The sequence below is a fragment of the Pogonomyrmex barbatus genome, unplaced genomic scaffold (genome assembly GCF_055798465.1).
Source record: "Pogonomyrmex barbatus isolate J1 unplaced genomic scaffold, ASM5579846v1 scaffold2, whole genome shotgun sequence".
NCBI lineage: Eukaryota > Metazoa > Arthropoda > Insecta > Hymenoptera > Formicidae > Pogonomyrmex > Pogonomyrmex barbatus.
Genome location: NW_028297116.1, coordinates 22,131,620 through 22,148,926, shown reverse-complemented (window position 1 = coordinate 22,148,926; position 17,307 = coordinate 22,131,620). Strand labels below are relative to the sequence as shown.

At 32.9% G+C, this 17,307-nt stretch overlaps 3 protein-coding genes and 1 long non-coding RNA gene across 10 annotated transcripts; 2 read left to right on the top strand and 2 right to left on the bottom strand.

The window, feature by feature from the left end:
* CDC50 (cell cycle control protein 50A) lies at positions 1-5,039 on the top strand. 3 transcript variants are annotated; one of them, XM_011643615.3, is made up of 5 exons: positions 156-296; positions 955-1,791; positions 1,933-2,098; positions 2,427-2,484; positions 3,398-5,039. In XM_011643615.3, exons 1-4 carry the CDS (start codon positions 242-244, stop codon positions 2,437-2,439), a joined length of 1,071 nt encoding a protein of 356 aa, XP_011641917.2. In that variant the 5' UTR covers positions 156-241; the 3' UTR covers positions 2,440-2,484; positions 3,398-5,039. The 3 variants fall into 3 exon arrangements, with proteins under 3 accessions (XP_011641918.2, XP_011641917.2, XP_011641916.2); XM_011643616.3 differs by lacking the exon at positions 2,427-2,484 and having other exon boundaries at positions 1-162; XM_011643614.3 differs by lacking the exon at positions 2,427-2,484.
* Positions 5,040-5,437: 398 nt separating this feature from the next.
* On the bottom strand, positions 5,438-5,876 carry LOC148936756 (uncharacterized). Its single transcript, XR_016139007.1, has 2 exons — positions 5,735-5,876; positions 5,438-5,679 (listed from the first exon to the last, which is right to left on the bottom strand). It is a non-coding gene; the product is annotated as an uncharacterized LOC148936756 (long non-coding RNA).
* Positions 5,679-15,850, top strand: lqf (epsin homolog lqf). 5 transcript variants are annotated; one of them, XM_089075922.1, is made up of 15 exons: positions 5,679-5,827; positions 7,263-7,317; positions 8,151-8,276; positions 9,677-9,769; positions 9,928-10,186; positions 10,354-10,553; positions 10,616-10,667; positions 10,868-11,030; positions 11,131-11,260; positions 11,503-11,590; positions 11,877-12,007; positions 12,087-12,381; positions 12,476-12,658; positions 12,872-12,892; positions 13,475-15,850. In XM_089075922.1, the coding sequence occupies exons 3-14, from the start codon at positions 8,262-8,264 to the stop codon at positions 12,886-12,888; spliced, it is 1,626 nt and encodes a 541-aa protein (XP_088932048.1). In that variant the 5' UTR covers positions 5,679-5,827; positions 7,263-7,317; positions 8,151-8,261; the 3' UTR covers positions 12,889-12,892; positions 13,475-15,850. The 5 variants fall into 5 exon arrangements, with proteins under 5 accessions (XP_088932048.1, XP_011641924.2, XP_011641927.2 ...); XM_011643622.2 differs by lacking the exon at positions 12,872-12,892 and adding an exon at positions 11,707-11,715; XM_011643625.2 differs by lacking the exon at positions 12,872-12,892.
* Positions 15,818-17,263, bottom strand: LOC105430198 (protein C10). Its single transcript, XM_011643628.3, has 3 exons — positions 16,836-17,263; positions 16,540-16,716; positions 15,818-16,446 (listed from the first exon to the last, which is right to left on the bottom strand). The coding sequence occupies exons 1-3, from the start codon at positions 16,873-16,875 to the stop codon at positions 16,313-16,315; spliced, it is 351 nt and encodes a 116-aa protein (XP_011641930.1). The 5' UTR covers positions 16,876-17,263; the 3' UTR covers positions 15,818-16,312.
* Between the last annotated feature and the right edge of the window lie 44 nt (positions 17,264-17,307).

Here is a 17,307-nt window from a genome sequence, read left to right as displayed (position 1 = left end):
TTGCTCGTCCAATGAAAACGAGCACTAATGATTGGATTTCGCAGTAATTGATGTGTTCATTTCGACACAATTTATTGAGATCTGTCAAGTGTTGGTGGTGTCATTGAATCATGACGTCCATCAGCGAAGTCGATGCGGTGCCTAAATCAAAAAAACCATCGGGTGAGCATTTCAGCGATCGTTAAAGAGCAAGAAGCTAAAAGATCTTGATTTAGCAACCACGTCGACGAATTCCCCTCCGATGGATTCCCCGAGACATCCTATATTTTACTCGATGAACGATGACAACGAGACAAGTTCGAATACAATTTTATCATCCTCTGACTCCTTTAAACAATACATTGCGAACTAGTTTGATTATTTAGTTATTTTCGTTAAAATTATAAAATTTTTAATTTTATATATTTTTAAAGTTAACAGAAGAGAATTGCAAAATCATATATTAGTCAACCAATCAACATTTATGAAAATGCTTCTATGTATAGTTCACTTATAAAATGCATTAACTATATAGTTATTGTAAATAATATATTATTTCATTTCTTTGATTTATTTTTTGTGAAACAATTTGGGTATTTCATTATGAAAAATGTTTCACGAAAGAATGAATAAAAATCTCTGAGATGATGCGAAGATATATTTGTATAATATTTCATTTCTTTCATTTATTTTTTTGTCGATCATAATTTAAGTATTTTATTATAGAAGAGAGAATAAAAATCTCCAAAAGATAATGCAAGGATATATTGATCTATAGAAAATTATCTTAAACTCTTCTTATTATCTAAGCAATTTTATTATCATTATCAAGGAATTGCTAGCATATAGTTATAGACAGTATCCGAAAAAATTAGAAAAAGAAACATTTATTTCATGTTGATATTATATATATATTTTTTTAGTATATTCATAACACCTGAATATTAATATGTGATTTAATTTATCTATATACAGACAGTGCATTTAAGCAGCAGCGTTTACCAGCCTGGCAACCAATACTTACAGCTGGTACAGTTCTACCGACTTTCTTTGTGATAGGAGTTGCATTTATACCAGTTGGTATAGGATTGCTTTATTTTTCTGATGAAGTTAAGGAACACATCATCGATTATACCAATTGCAATTCTACTAATATTACTGATGTAAATGGGTTGCCTATGAAATGTGCAGATGTGATTGCGATGAATCCAACTAGAACATGCAAGTGCGAGATAAATTTTGAGCTGCCTGTAGAATTTGGTGGCAAAGTTTACATGTATTATGGCCTGACAAATTTCTATCAGAATCATCGTAGATATGTGAAATCTCGAGACGACAGTCAGCTGTTGGGAGAGCTAAGTGAAACTGTTTCGAGTGATTGTGAACCATTCGCCTATGAAGAAGTGAATGATACTAAAATTCCCATTGCTCCGTGTGGTGCTATCGCAAATTCACTTTTTAGTGATGAGTTGACGCTGTACTCCTCAAAGCATAATAAGCCTGTACCGTTATTAAAAACTGGCATTGCTTGGCCATCTGATAAAAATATCAAATTCAAAAATCCACAAGGATATCCAAATTTAAAAGAAGCATTCAAAGGTTTTGCTAAGCCTAAAAATTGGACTAAATCCATTTACGAATTGGATAAATATGATGAGAGTAACAATGGTTTCCAAAATGAGGATTTAATTGTATGGATGAGAACTGCTGCATTGCCTACTTTTAGAAAACTCTATCGTAGAGTTGATCATACTGAAGATGGTTTTATAAATGGTCTACTTGCAGGAAACTATTCCCTTAATGTTGTATATTGTAAGTGATCTAAACAAATTGAAACATGATAAATTATTTATGATTGTAAATTTAAGAATTAAAAGTTAATATCTTTCGCATATATTTAATCTAAAATGTAAAACGAGAAAATTGAAAGTAATGATCTGATATTTTTTTCAGCATTTTCAGTATCCTCTTTCCATGGGAAGAAAAAGATGATTTTAAGTACGACCTCACTTCTAGGAGGGAAGAATCCTTTCCTTGGTATCGCTTACATTGTTGTGGGAAGTTTGTGCTTACTACTAGGTGTAGCACTACTTATTATACATATTAAATGTTCTAAGAGGTAAAAATATTTTAACACATTTTTTTATCCCTTTCACTTGTCCGTCTAAATAACAAAACTTATTTAATAACTTATTTAATAACATCCTCTATATGGTGAAGGGAAACATTAATGCAAAGTAATAAATACAATCATATAAAGAATTAAGATATATGTTCACAAAATTTTGTATAATACCAAGAATGCACAATCTAATATGTGGCAATGATGTAATCACTTGTGATTTAGCTAAGATAATCTCTGGAATTAGATCGACACAGAGATATATAATTAATATATTCTTTTCGTAATGTGAGTCATAATATAACATCTGATATATGTTATACAGCAAACTAATGTAAAGACGACTACAAGAAAATATTCTTAGAGCACCAATGTATGTTCTTGTAAGTGTTTGTGATATTGTCTTATGTCTAGCCTTTATAATTGATATGTGAAATGTTGCCTTGATGAAATATGATCAATCGAACAAAGTTTTAGCATTTTTCCAATATAGAATGTCAAGAAATTGTCAGTGTAATTGAATATAGTTTTTTTTTGTTTTGTTTTTGTTTTTTTTTTTTTAACAAAATAATACAAAGAGATTTCAAGCAGAAATTCTGCTAATAATCGATCGCTAAAATTGCTAATGGTGCGACTGGTCATATTTCGTGTATTGTATGCTTTGTCTGCATTTTTCCTGCTCTATTTCTCAATTTTTTTTATTAAATAATAGAAGTAATTTTAATACAACGTTGTTGATTTATTTATATAACTGTAATAGGTATATAAATAATAGAAAGATAAAACAATTTATATAATTGTTATATAATTGTAATAAATTGTTTGTTCAAATAGATTTTGTTATGTGCTTATTTTGTGTATTTCTGTGTTTTATGTATATTTATACGTATATGAATTTTAGACATCAAATTTTGAAATAAGCAATGCGCTTGTTCACATTTTTGTGTATGATATTGATATATAAAATTGAGTGAAAATTGAGATACAAGTTTTGCAATAGCTTTAAAAAATCAGCATTACGGAAATTTTTTTCCGTCAAAAAATAATGCTGACTCCAATCCAATTCGAATTTAATGTATATTGTAAAAAGCATGTCGCATGTCCTAAAGGAAAACATTTATTTAAATTTGCTAAAGTATATATTTCTGATTTACATGTTTGATCACATTTCGGAACTTCTTGATTTTCCCTGTGCTTTTTTTATTATTGGGTTTTATTTCATTAGCAAGCCGAAAAAAGAAAATCACTTGCAAATTTTCTTTCACAATTATTCATATCTCTCTTTTTTTTTTTTAGCACCGCTGACATGATCAATGTGACTCCAACTACGGAATATCACTAGGAATGATTTTTCTGTTCGAAATGAGTATAATTCCATCAATACGGATAATTTTATCGATCATACAGGACGAGTGAATATTTTTCTGGCCAACAACGCTGATTTTTGTTAGTCATAAATTAAAATACGGATAAATATGATAGAGTAAAAAATCGAAAGTTTCTTATTAAAGGATAGTCATCTTTTAATAGTTTTTAACTAAGTTTCAGTATTGTTATGTGTATCATACACGCACAACACACACGATAGGATTTTCATAATTATATTTTCTTGAAATTAAACTGTGCCTAAATTTGAAATAGGACCAGTTCGATTAAAGATATTTGAAGCTTACAATCAAGTAACTATCGCTCGACATAATTAAGTTATGTATATTTCATCGTGGAGTGCTGTATCAGCATAATGAATGAAAGTATTACACAAGAAATGACATAATGCTGAAACCAAATGTTTGTTAAAATATTATATTTGTAGATAGTTATATTTTGTAAGATATTCTTTTGGATTATAAAAAATGCACTTTGATTGCATTTGATTGATGCACTTATATTTATATTGATTTAAAGCTAATTACGCTTTCTATTTTAAATCTTGAAACTATATGATATAAAATAATGTAGAAATTGAGCGTAAATTGAACGTTTCCTCGCGAGGAAAATTTACGCTTTCATATGATATGACAGTCACGAAGTCACCTTCTTTTTTCTGTCGAATTATTTGCTTATGAATTATGACGTATCGATACAGAATTTTAACATTCAGTTGTCGAGATAAATAGCACACGTGAAATCCTTTTTGAACTGTCGTATTTTATGAATGGAACCATTATTAGCGCGATTACTTGAAAATTAATATTTATTGCAATGATGTAGATTATATAAATAGAATATATATATATATATATATCTGTCACGTGCATTTGTAATTCTAAGTGTTTAAAAGTATGAGATGTATGAGGAAAAGTTGCGGAAAAGTTCTCGGAAATTGATTGCATTACAAAAATGTAGATAATGACATATATATATGTTTTCAATATATCGTTTCTTTTACGAAGTTTAGCTTATTGAAGCGGCTGATGGTGTTGAAATTGATTAATGATCACATTATGACGATGTCTCACATACAATGGCTCATGAAAATATTTTTAAACTTTAAACGACGTATCTTCAAATTGAATGAAAATGTTTGAATATTGTCCTAAGATATTATATGTGTAAATTGTTCATTAATTTGGACTTCACCGCGGAGACAACGTTGCCCTCGGAATCTTTTTTCTGAGTGCAATTTTAATTTATCGTGCCTTAACTTAGACATATATGCATACCGCGCAGTGCACGATCAGGCAACGATTCAGGCGGTGTAGCGTAAGTTGTGATTACTTTGTAACGGCAAAATTGGATTGCGACATAAACAAAGCACTCGAATATTGTTAACTCGATCTAGTCTACTATAAATGTAACGATGAATAAAGAGAAACAATCGTGTTCTCTTCATTTGTGATGATACTTTCAACTACAGAGACCTTCGCTAATCAATGTAGAAACTTCTACTTTTACATATAAAACGAAGAAATAATAATAATTGTTCTCTACTATATAATCTTATATTTTTCAGCATTAATTATGTGTATAGAATGAAGTCGATGAGAAAAGAAATTAAAATTATATAAAATCTGTAGCAGGATTCCCAGAGAATTCGAATTGAAAGTTTGAATGGACTGTAATCGACAAGCTTCGTTGTCATCGATTAATTTTAATCTCAATTCAATTGATAACAATTTATCTTCTTTTAATTTTAAAAGTTAGAAAAAAAATAAATTCAATCAAGATTCTGGTGAAAAATTTTTCATATAAGAATATATATGGAATATATATTGTATATATTTATATATTTATGTATATTTATACATGTTCTTTTCTCCTCGACTTCATTCTATTCGCATGTTCTCGCATAAAAATTTTTTACTGGGATTGAAATGAAACACTAATAAAAATGGATACTAGAGAAACGAGATTCATGTTTATTTTTAATGTATGTAAGTTAACTTGAATCACAGTTCAATTTATTTTTTATCTCTTTCTAATTTTTAGAACTAAAAACAAGATGAAAAATAAGTTAAGCTGAGAGATTAAAGTTAATTTACATTCGTAGAAATCAGTGGACATCGGAGGGGAACGGAGACGCTCTGCGCGGGCGCGGCGGGCTCGTAAGCGGAAATATTTTCGAGCGCCATCTTGCTCTGCAATCGTACAATTCGTCAGTGCCTGTGAATGGACTTGTCATAAGTGTCTTACATTATTTCATCTCTGTCCCCGTTTCCCGTTTTCGCTCTCGAGGGAGCCCCGCGTTTCCAAATTCCCGAGTGATATCATCCGTGCATCCGGAAGGTGAGTACGAGAGTCCTGCCGTCGTCACCGTCATCGCTGTCATCGTCGTCGTCATCGTCATCATCATCATCGTCGTGTCGTTCGGACTAGTGAACGCGACAATATATCCGCGAGGAAAACGGGAGCCGCGCCCGCACCCGCCGTCGTCATTATCGTCGTTATTATCGTCATTGTCGTCATTGTCATCGGTTTGACTTGAACTCAGGCCGTGAACGGGGGATACGACACCTCGCGAGATTGACGTGTCACGCACACATATACGTCCATTCGGTTCTGCTGCTACGCGCGGCGAGGAAGGACCCCTCGGTGCGGGCGGATGCGCGGCGCGCGACAACGCGCTCCGCCAGTCGCGGCCGGAGTGGAACGGACGAGCACGCGTCCGTCGTCCCCGTCGTGCCGCTCGCCGCGTCGTCCCGACCCGACCGCTCGCTCCCCCTCATGCGCGCGCGTGCGAGGAGGTCGAGGAGGATCGTCGACGCGGTCCCGAGCTCCGACTCGGCAAAGCCGTTCGACACTCGACGTCTAGATTTAGCAACAATTGTACAATAGCAATAATTTCCTGCCTGCGCCATCCCCCCGTCGGCTCTCCTCCGCACACGCGCACCTCGCGTCTTCACTTTACGCTTTTTAGATCCTCGCTTCGGATCCGATCATCGAAGCGGGGAGTGTCCAGGATTTCGACGATTTAGATCCCGATGACGTCTGTGAATCGCGCTTCCCGCGAATCTCGGCTCTCGAGTTGTGCCTTGAGATTTGAGCGAGAGATTTTCCGCGGTACGTCGATCGCGGATTGTTTATACTCTGGATAAATAAAGAAAGTGAGCTCACTGTGCAGGAGATAGAAAAATCAGCCGTCAGCCAAGTCGGCGAAGACAATGATCGATACTTTCACGGCCAATTATATGTATAATGCTCTTAACACATGACGGAAGGAAGCCCGACAAAGAAAATCTGGGTGCTCGCTATAGTTCCGTGGTGGTAGAAATAACGCTCCCTGGCTCTCATCGCGGGCTGTTTACATTCCATACTTTTCCGCAAACGCGATTGTGAATGACGTTACTTGCGTAGTCACGCTCGACGCTCGGGAGAAGACGTGTTGCCGTCGTGAAAGCGAGCGGTGATTAATAGAGCGATAGGATATTTAAACGACACGACGCCGATATCATCTGTTAGACATAACGGATGCTGTCGAGGATCTCAGACCGTCATCTCGGAAAGAAAGGGGCAATGACACCGTGAAATGTTTCCCTGGAGTTCTCAAGTTAGAAATCTCAAGGCACAGGAAGAGAACTCTCTTTTTTCTTGCATACTAATTATCGTGGCAGAAGATTGATAACAATGCGCCGATGAGGCATAAAATTACAGCGCCGCGATAAGATAAGCGGTCGACATACAACAGGAACTCTTCTTCTTTTTTTTTTTTTTTTTTTTCCAGAGGAGCAGTTCACGATTCTCGTTAAAGGAAGGTGTGCATCTTTACCTCCGTCAGTGTAAGTGATTCCCTACCAGCTTTTCGCATGCACTCATGTAAATAGGGGGTAGTCAGTTGACAATAGGTCCCTTCCCTGTAGGTCGAACATACATACCAGGAGGCTAATTTCAGTCCTTGCTCTCTCCCGATTTAACGATTTGCTTGTCGAAGATTTCAAGGAACACGGGAAGAGTGAATAGTAATTTTCGTGCTCTTAAATTGAAATCTCGTTCAAACGGTAAAAGACCATAAGTCAGTATCATTTTATTTAAATCGATATTTGATTGTGTGTACGTGAAATTACCCTCGACGTTCTCTCAATGACGAGATGAATAAACTAATAATAAACTGTTAAAACAAGATTTTTTTATAGCGATATATTTTTGGCAATACACTAATCGCGTTATAATATATAACTTGAAGATTGTAGGAAATTTATTATTATTATTATACATGAAAGTTTTAGGAAATTAATGAGCTGTGCCTATTAAAAACAAAACGCAATATTTTTTTATTTTTTTATTTTTTTTTTAATTTTCAATTACTGTCATTGTTATAACCTTTTGTCATACCAGCAATTCACAAGCGTATCAAACACGTATGCATTACTCTTCTCTTTTTTTTCGCACATATGCACATAATCAATCACGGAGAATCCGTTTGAGATGACTTACCAGAAAAAAAAATTCATGTAATATTCATTTGCATAATACCACCATGATATTTTAACAAATTAATGCGTCATTATCATTTGCGCGCGCAGAATAACATATCATGCATTTAAGGTGTGTGATAGTGTTTTTCTTTCTTATATAACAATTTCACGTATTTATTTACCGTGCCGTCTGATAGTCCAGCCTTTTGTTGTGTGATTCGGAGTATTCGGAAGTTTTCTATATTTCTGGGCAATACCTATAGAGCTCTTCATCAACAACCCCAACGACATATTTCATTAGTCGAAGAATGGCGATGCAGAAGGTAAATTTCAATAATGTTTCACGACTGTTGAATTAACAGCTGTACCCACTCGCAATAACACGATACTCGATGTCAGAACGTACCATTTAGAAGAATTTCTGTGTCCCACAGTAAATAATACCTGTGCCAATCTTTGTAAAAATAATCTGATGAATACTTTTTACAAGGAGTTTTATTGTTATGTGTGTTATGTGATATTTATACATATATTCGGATTATTTTCATTATTTTTCCAATTTTTTTGTCATGATGCCCCTTTGTTGATTTGCAATTTTTACCGAAAAAAAATGACGCGACAATAATAGTTAGTAAAGCTGATAATGAACAAATGTACATTATGCAAGTCAGTATTGCATTAAATACTATATTTTATGTTACCTAAACGTGAAATACGTTTTAAATTTTGCTACTTTATTCCATGTAGCCCTATAAATAATACTTATCTCAGAGATAAGATAGAGAGGAAGAGAAACAGACGGTAATTTAATCGTAAATTTATATAGGCACATCTCAAAAAATAAATTTGTACATAGCGTTAAAAAATATATAGATAAATATTTTTTTAATTTAAAACTTAATGACTTTTTATGTTTATGTAAAGGCCGTATTATCAAGGCGTATTTTAAAAAAAATTGAATAATCAAATGAAGCGAACTGTGTGTTAAAAAGAGCAAATTTTAAAGTAAAACTATGATAAATATAAATGATATCTTTTTTTCGCTTAGTGATATGATATAATTTTGTATTTGATTATGTACAATTGTTAAATATTTGAATACTATATTACGATATTTATAACTTTATAATGTAATTATAAAAATATGTATGTAATATAATTGTATTTATCTTTTATTTTAATCTTTATTTTATATAATATATATAATAATCCCTTTTTAGCAAATTATTTTTTCTTTGTGTTATTTGTTATAAATAATTTAATTAACGTGCATGCCTTAGTTTTAGATCTAAACCTTCTCTATAACTAATTTGCAATTGTACTTTACTGAAATTTGGTACTAATGTCATTAGATTTGTAATGATTAAAATAATGCATACTTATAATTGCATGGCTTCCATGTAAGCAAAATACCCATATTTATTATCAGACGCCACTTGCGTCATGATTGACCTGCTATTATTTTTATATAGCAATTATAGACTATGTTAAAGATTAATTAAGGTTAAACGATTTATAGATTTTTGAAAGACTATAAGTTTTTACAGAATATAGATCCTGTAACCTTCATTTCGTTTTTATATAGAACGATATAATTACATTACAGAACGATATAATACATTTTTTTCTTTTGCATTTGGATTAAATGAGATAATAAATATGGGTTTCTACAATTAAGATACACAATACTACAATTGAGTAATATATAGCAATGATATTTTAGATGAGAAGACAAGGGCAAGACGTCATGCAGGTGAATTTAGCAGGTATTAGGCGAGATATTATGAATCTCGCCCATAACTACAGTAATGCTCAGGTGATTATACTTTCTTAGAAATTTTTGATATTGCTTTTCATCATTAATAAAATGATAAAAGTATTTAAAGACATTATAAAAAAGAGTTGATAAAAGTACACGTTTGAAAATTTTAAATTCACTTATTTAAGATAATTGATATCTTTTCTCACATACAGAAAGCTGTACGAAAAGCTACCAGCAATGATCCCTGGGGTCCAAGTAGTACACTTATGGCAGAAATTGCCGACTTAACATACAATGTTGTAGCATTTACGGAAATTATGCAAATGCTATGGAAAAGATTGAACGATCATGGGAAAAATTGGCGACATGTATACAAAGCCTTAGTTCTCTTAGAATATCTTATCAAGACGGGAAGCGAAAAGGTAGCGCAACAGTGCAAAGAAAATATATTTGCCATCCAAACCTTGAAAGGTAAAAATAATTGAAATTTTATTTCATAATATACATGAAATTAAGCATTCATATTTGTTATATATTATTAAAATTAATACTCTGTACATTAATAGAATATAAAAATAATATATCAATATGAATTTTTTTATAAATTTTTTTAACAGTCCTATTATATTTTTGTATAGATTTTCAATACATGGATGGACATAAAGATCAAGGAATTAACGTGCGAGAAAAAGCAAAACAATTAGTGGCCTTATTAAAAGACGACGAGAGATTGAGAAATGAGCGAGCTAGAGCATTGAAAGCAAAAGAAAGATTTGCACAGTCAGTTAGTGGTTTTGGAAGTGATGGTCTGGACACGATGTCACCTGTCAGCAGTGATGTGAGTAGTGAGTTATTGATCGATCATTAAATGCTATTTATTTATGAATTATTCTATTTCAGTTTCAAGATTGGGAACCTTGTCACTTATCCGAATCAACAGCTAGACGTGCGAGTGAGTTTCTTTTCATAATATATAAGCACTAGTATTTTGTAGCTTCTTTTAATCGGAATTTTGCAAATTAAAATCGCTTCAATTAGGACGAGAGATAATTCTTATATGCTTAATCTAAATTTTCTTATCATATCTTGTTTATTTTTTTTCATACGTTAATCATTTAACGTAAGAATTAAGACAACAAATGTATTTTCCAGCGGAATTGGAAGCCGCAAGACCACAGACGGTAGGAGAGGAAGAATTACAACTGCAGTTGGCCTTGGCTATGTCTAGAGAAGAAGCGGAGCAGGAAGAACAAAGAAGACGCAGCGATGATGTCAGATTACAGTTAGCTCTTAGTCAGAGTCAGCAAGACTTTAAGTGAGTGGTCAGCGGAATCCAGTGTAATCTAGTAATTTGATATAGAAAAAAATATCCGACCTTGCGTTTACGGGGACAATGCCACATGTATGAATTTCAGAGCCCCGCAATCTGAGAAGCAAAGCCATATGCTGGATTTACTCGATGTGAATTTGGGAGAAGCCAGCGGCTCTTCTGTACAAACCGATCCTTGGGGCATTCCAATAACAGCACCACCGCCTAGACCACAGGTACTTGCTAATTCTACCGTTCTAATTCGATAAATTGCATTTTGCATGATAACACGAAATTTTTGCATGATGCACTGCAGTCTTTGGAGTTATCTGAATTTCATATGTATAAGGTATGTCCCCGACGAATGTTAAGAGGACGTTAAATATGCATTTAAAAGAGCGCAAATAGCATGGAATATCATCTTAATGGAGTAATTAACGAAATAATGGAAAAAAATAATAGCGTGCTTGTTTTACAGCCACAGAACGATCCGTGGAGTGTTCCAACAACAAATACTACGTCACCCCCGGTAGACCCGTGGACACCGGTTCCTCCGCAAAGACCAAGTGAGTTGCGTTATTCTGACATACTCTTACATGATTACACTTTCCCCCATTTAATTCCAATATTTATATTCTTTTTACATGTACTTATGTCTTTGACGATTTCCGATAATTCTCAGACTCCTCAGGTACAATCAATTAATTTTTTCACCATTTTTCTCACAAAGCACAATATTTGGATTCTTAACAAGAGAGAATATATACTTACTTTCGGTTTTCATTTAAATAGTCTTCATTGCAATATTTCAATGAATATTTTGACTAGACTCAAATTACAATTTAATTACAGCTGCCACTATCGATCCGTGGCGTGCACCTGCCCCATCTCCCGCTACAGTCGTATCTCCTCCTCGTACAAATGATCCTTGGTCACCAGTTCCGTCAACTACTACTACTGAATCGGAAACGAACAAGGTGCAGGTAATACAGACTTGTCCTTCAAAGTTCTTCAAATTCTGCAACGTTCATAGAAGATTAATCTGAAATTCTCTTTTTATAGCCGGCCCAGGATGGCATGACATCCTCATCACCATCTTTCAACAATTCAAACTTGACACATAACATTGGCTTTGCGATACAGCCTCCTCAGACTATAGGTTTCAATTTGCCAGTAACTTCGGCCACTACCAATTTCAGCACTAGTAATGGTTTCAACGGCACAGGACCGGGCTTCAATAACTTTCCCGCTCAAAATAACGGTAACGCCGCGACGAGTCCTCTCAGCGATTTAGATGAATTTGACGTGATTACCAACAGAGGAAAACTCGGAACTAGTCCACAAACAGTGAATAACGGTACTTGAATCATTGAATCGTGCAAGCTTTTTATGCAACATAAATTTATGAAGTTATGTAATGAAGTTATATGATTTATGATATGATAAAATAGGTGGTACGGCATCATCCGGAGGAGATCCATTCGATTTGGGAGGCATGGCTGAAACTCTGCCTACCAGCACTGGTGCCGTGAAAAAGACACCGCAATCCTTTTTAGGAGAGAATTCTGCGCTCGTCAATCTGGATAATCTTGTCAGCGCTTCGGCAATTAAACCAACGGCTCCCGCGCCTGCAGGTAAGCTTTCACTTGCAATTAGAAGATACATGTGTGTCGAGAAAGAAAAGTCCAGTATTCAAGATATATTTCACATATATCGCTTGGATATATATCTTCTATAGTATTATAAATTATTAAAAACAAAATCTAATTAACATTCAGCGAAAATCAAATATCATGGAAAAAGAAAATATATTTTATGCTGTAACATACTCTATGTCTACAAAATAGCGTTTCATTGGAAATAAGTTCGTGAGTATCAAGAACAATGATGAGTATGGCATGAATGCATGGTGGCTATTATGTGCAATGTAATTACTATGCTTGTTACAATAGTGTCTTTCATATATTGTGTCAAGTGCGTTATTTTTTATATAAGAGTACTGTGATTTGAATCTTTCTCCGAATATATATCTCGCAATATTCCAGTATTTCTTTTTTTTTTTCAAATAAGTTATTCTTTAGATATTTTCAATTTTCGCGATTATTATTATTATTTTTTTTTTAATATAATGTGCATTTGTTTATGTGGAATGAGTCAACAAATATTAAGCTATATCGAATAATCATATAAATTAAAAATTAAAATCAACGTCTTGAAATAAAAACAAATCTTATCGTATAAAAGAAAAAAAAGACAAAATGTATATTTTATATATGTAATCATTTCTTTCTATTTCCAGATCACAGAAAAACATTTCTTTGTTTTTATTCAAGATATTGATATAGGTTTTTGATATTGATTTAATGAAGCGTTTAAATGATCGAACTGTTTTTACGAGCAATATGAATTGTTTTATACTAACAAACGAATGTACATGAATGATTTTGCAGCAACCATGTCATATTCAGCAAATCCATTCGCAACTGTGACGCCACCACCCCGTCCTACAATTAATCAGATTCGACAGGATCCATGGACAGCGAATACAACTTCTACGGCTAATCCATTCCTCTCGTAGCCTGATCGATCAATCGAGAGAACTTCGCAATTACTGCATCCCGCGAAACGTGATCTGCAGTGCTACATGTAACTCTATTACGGTATAGATTTCGGTTAATAATAAAAAAAGGAAGATATGATTTTACTTATAGCAATTATGGGCAGGGAGATACGTGAGTAAGACCAATAGAAAGGCAGAGGAAACAATCCCCATCAATGAATTTTTATTCGTAGCTTAAAGCATTATTTTTCGACGGATTATATTGCAGCGCACTTATGCTCATTGTACAAGTTCTTTTTCTTCTCTCGGTTTTTTTTCTAACTTTCCTTTGCATGTACTACTCGTTTTTTAAAGTTTATTGTGGGGTAATCACTTAAACAATTAACTAGTAGAAGTGTGAAATATTTGTAATTAAGTGACGGTTGGGTGGTTAAAAGGTACAACACATAAATCATGTTTTAACTTTGAAAGCTTAAGCGATCCCAAAGTACGACTAGATTTTATACACGCTCCTTTCTCTATATGATCTATTTTCTATGTATGAATCAATTCAGGGAGAGATTGCTCAGCAATACCGCTTCACATCATTGGGAAAGAATGTAAATGTAATGCTGGCGTCGAGATCATTTTATGCGTTTTTTGTACACACGCGTTTTCTATAGTAAAAAAAAAAAAGGGAAAAACGAGATCGTGAGACTGTAATCGTGTAATTTGCAAAAGCATCATTTCAATGAACAGAGTTTCGTTCGCCGTTGTACGCTTAGAGATGTGTCGATTATGGTCTGTAAAAAAAATTCGATGTTGTGGCTTGCTTTCTAATACATAATCTGTAATGCGGGCAGCTACTGTGTTACAAAATGTACACGAATTTCTTGCATAGCTGTATTCTTATATAGCTGGCCATTCACAAATGACATACTGCGACCTATGGCACACACCGAGGCACTTCTAAAAATGCAATTGTGAAAGTAGCATTCATGCTAAATGATACGAACACTAATTCATAATTATTTTTACCACCTAAATTCTCGGTTTCAATCGACCGTGAGCACGCTCATGCGAGATTTGGCATAGCTAAAGAATCAAACTCAAGAGCGATAAGAATTATATCTATCGTATTCGAGGATCGATATTTAAATCGAAATAACGCGTTATTTCTAATCCACTTTAATATCTGCGTCAACGAACGCAGTTATATAAGAGCCCATCGCTCGTAGGATAAATTTATAACGAGTCTATAAGAAAAGTTTTTGCCTACCCATGTTTTTTAAATTCGCATGACGAGAATACAAATCAGATTTCTTTAACATATAAAGACAAAACGTATCTTGATTCATATAAGAAATGTATATACATTAAAGCATATCGTTCCCCACTTGTAGTCTTGGACACATAGGACTTTAAAAGCTCGTCTTTCTCGTATGTGTTTGTGGAAAAATTTGCTGAGTTATCTTTTTCAATTTTTTAATTTTAGACTTGCTATTACCTATATCATGCATAGTGTTTTGATATTGTATGATGATATTATTTATTTTGATACATGTCCACTTATAAATGATATTGGCATAAATTAAAAAGAAAATTGTTTTAAATAACTTCATTGAAGTTCTGCATCTCAGCATCTTTTTCTTCAAGATAGTGACGGATTTTATAGTTTTATACAAGGAGAATTCTGTCAGTATATACCGAGTATTGACAAAGGGGGAACCATATATTTGCTTGTCTCTAATCCAAATCAGAAGTTGCACGATTCAAGCTATTCTAAGTAAACGTCGAGCAAATAATTCCAATGTATTATTTATCGTTAAATTTATAATTTCTGTTGGCTTTATGCAATTTTAACATACTTGCTTATTTGAGTGAAATTGTATATTTAATATGTATTTGTCCAAATGTTCGCCAGGATATGAAGTTAAAAAATGTATAATACGTATGATAACGCGTAGAGATTTAATTATACAATCATTGTCTTGAACGATTTGAAAATATAACTGATTATACTAGCTTGTTATCGTGCCTGTTAAATATAGGATGACATACCACAGCATCCTGTATATTTTGATTTTATTTACATAGATCTGTTTCTTTTTTACCTATATTTTATTTATGTAATGATTTATAATATAAACATATAAATCATGATGTATGTAACTTCATCTCTGTGCGAACAGTGGAATATTTTTGTTTAGCTTTTAGAGCTGATGTAATTGCAGAAAAAAGAATTCAAAGAACATTTATATAAATAAATATTATATATTTTAGTAGATTATAATGATATACTTATTAATATTATACAAATAAATATAAAAATTTTTAAGTTTTCTCAAATTAAACATTTAAATTCCTTTTTTCTAAAAGATTTGTATATGCAGATTTGATTACACTATTCGGAATCTATATATTTAAACATTCAAAATTTTTCTATAAAAAATGTAGAAAGATATTTTCACTAATTCTTCGATAAAAGAAAGATATCATTTATCTTTGCATAAAAATTCTCTTATTAGGATATGTAGACTTCAGATGACGAAAAATTTTAATCAAAATATTTAAAAAAAATGTATAACAAAAAAACAGATATATATCTTATTATTTATTTTTATAATAATCTTTTTCTTCACTTGCATGAATCCTTATTCCAACTTAATATAATCTTAAGGTAAAGATGATGTATGATGTATGAACATTATTTTTTAAAATAAGTTTACGTATGAATTTCTCTTTCGATCTAAAGAGACGCTTCAGTTGAAGAATTTATCCTAACTGGTGGAAGAAAGTACGAACGGACCTGACTGTGTAATTGCGCCACTTCGGCATCCTCTCTTTCTAAAGTTCGAATAAGCTGTGCAAATTGTACAGTCCCTGTTTGATGTACATACAAGGATTAATTCATTATATAATTTAACGATCTCATTTTTATTAAATATACAATATCATTTTTCTTAATCCATGTACCTTCTCTTCCCTCTGGAAAACCATAATTTTTTATGACATCCATTTGAATTTGTGTTACCAGTGGAAAAACAAACTGCATCATTTTTAACATCTCGTTGCCAGAATTTTCTTTTGCCTCTGCTAATTTTTGCAAATTCTCAGGTGTATTCAATGCAGTCAAAATATCCGTTAGTATAGCTGAAGAAAAAATATCTACTTGTATATTTTATATAATTCTAGATTTATTATATACACACAAAATGAATTATAATAATATACAACTTTAAAAATATTTTTTTCTGAAAATGTGAATGTACCTTTTGCAGTTTCCAACGTGAAACCGGGAACATTTGCCATGGTATATTATCGAATGAAGGTTAGGTTTTTCAATGAAATGATTACCTCGATATAATTCACAATTACAGCAAGATATCGTGAATTATCGCGAATTGAATTGTTTAATGCTTTCTTACTACAGTTAAATTGACGAATTTTTGCACAATTTCTTAAATAATATTTAGCAGCAGACTTAAATGTTATTTTCAATCACATCTAATCTAATCTTGATTTCATTCAATAACAGGCGGCAAGAATTCTTTCATGACGTTACTGACAACAGTGTGAAGCTTGGATCTATTTTGTTTAAAGACAGCTGTTTGCAAAAGTCAGCTGTCTGACATTTCCGAGAGTATCAGATGATAAAAATATACAGCGCGCCATCTTGTTGAAAGAGATAAAAGCTTCAGAATTCGATCTTTTGCACGTCTCATCTTCTCTCCTTTTTTCTCC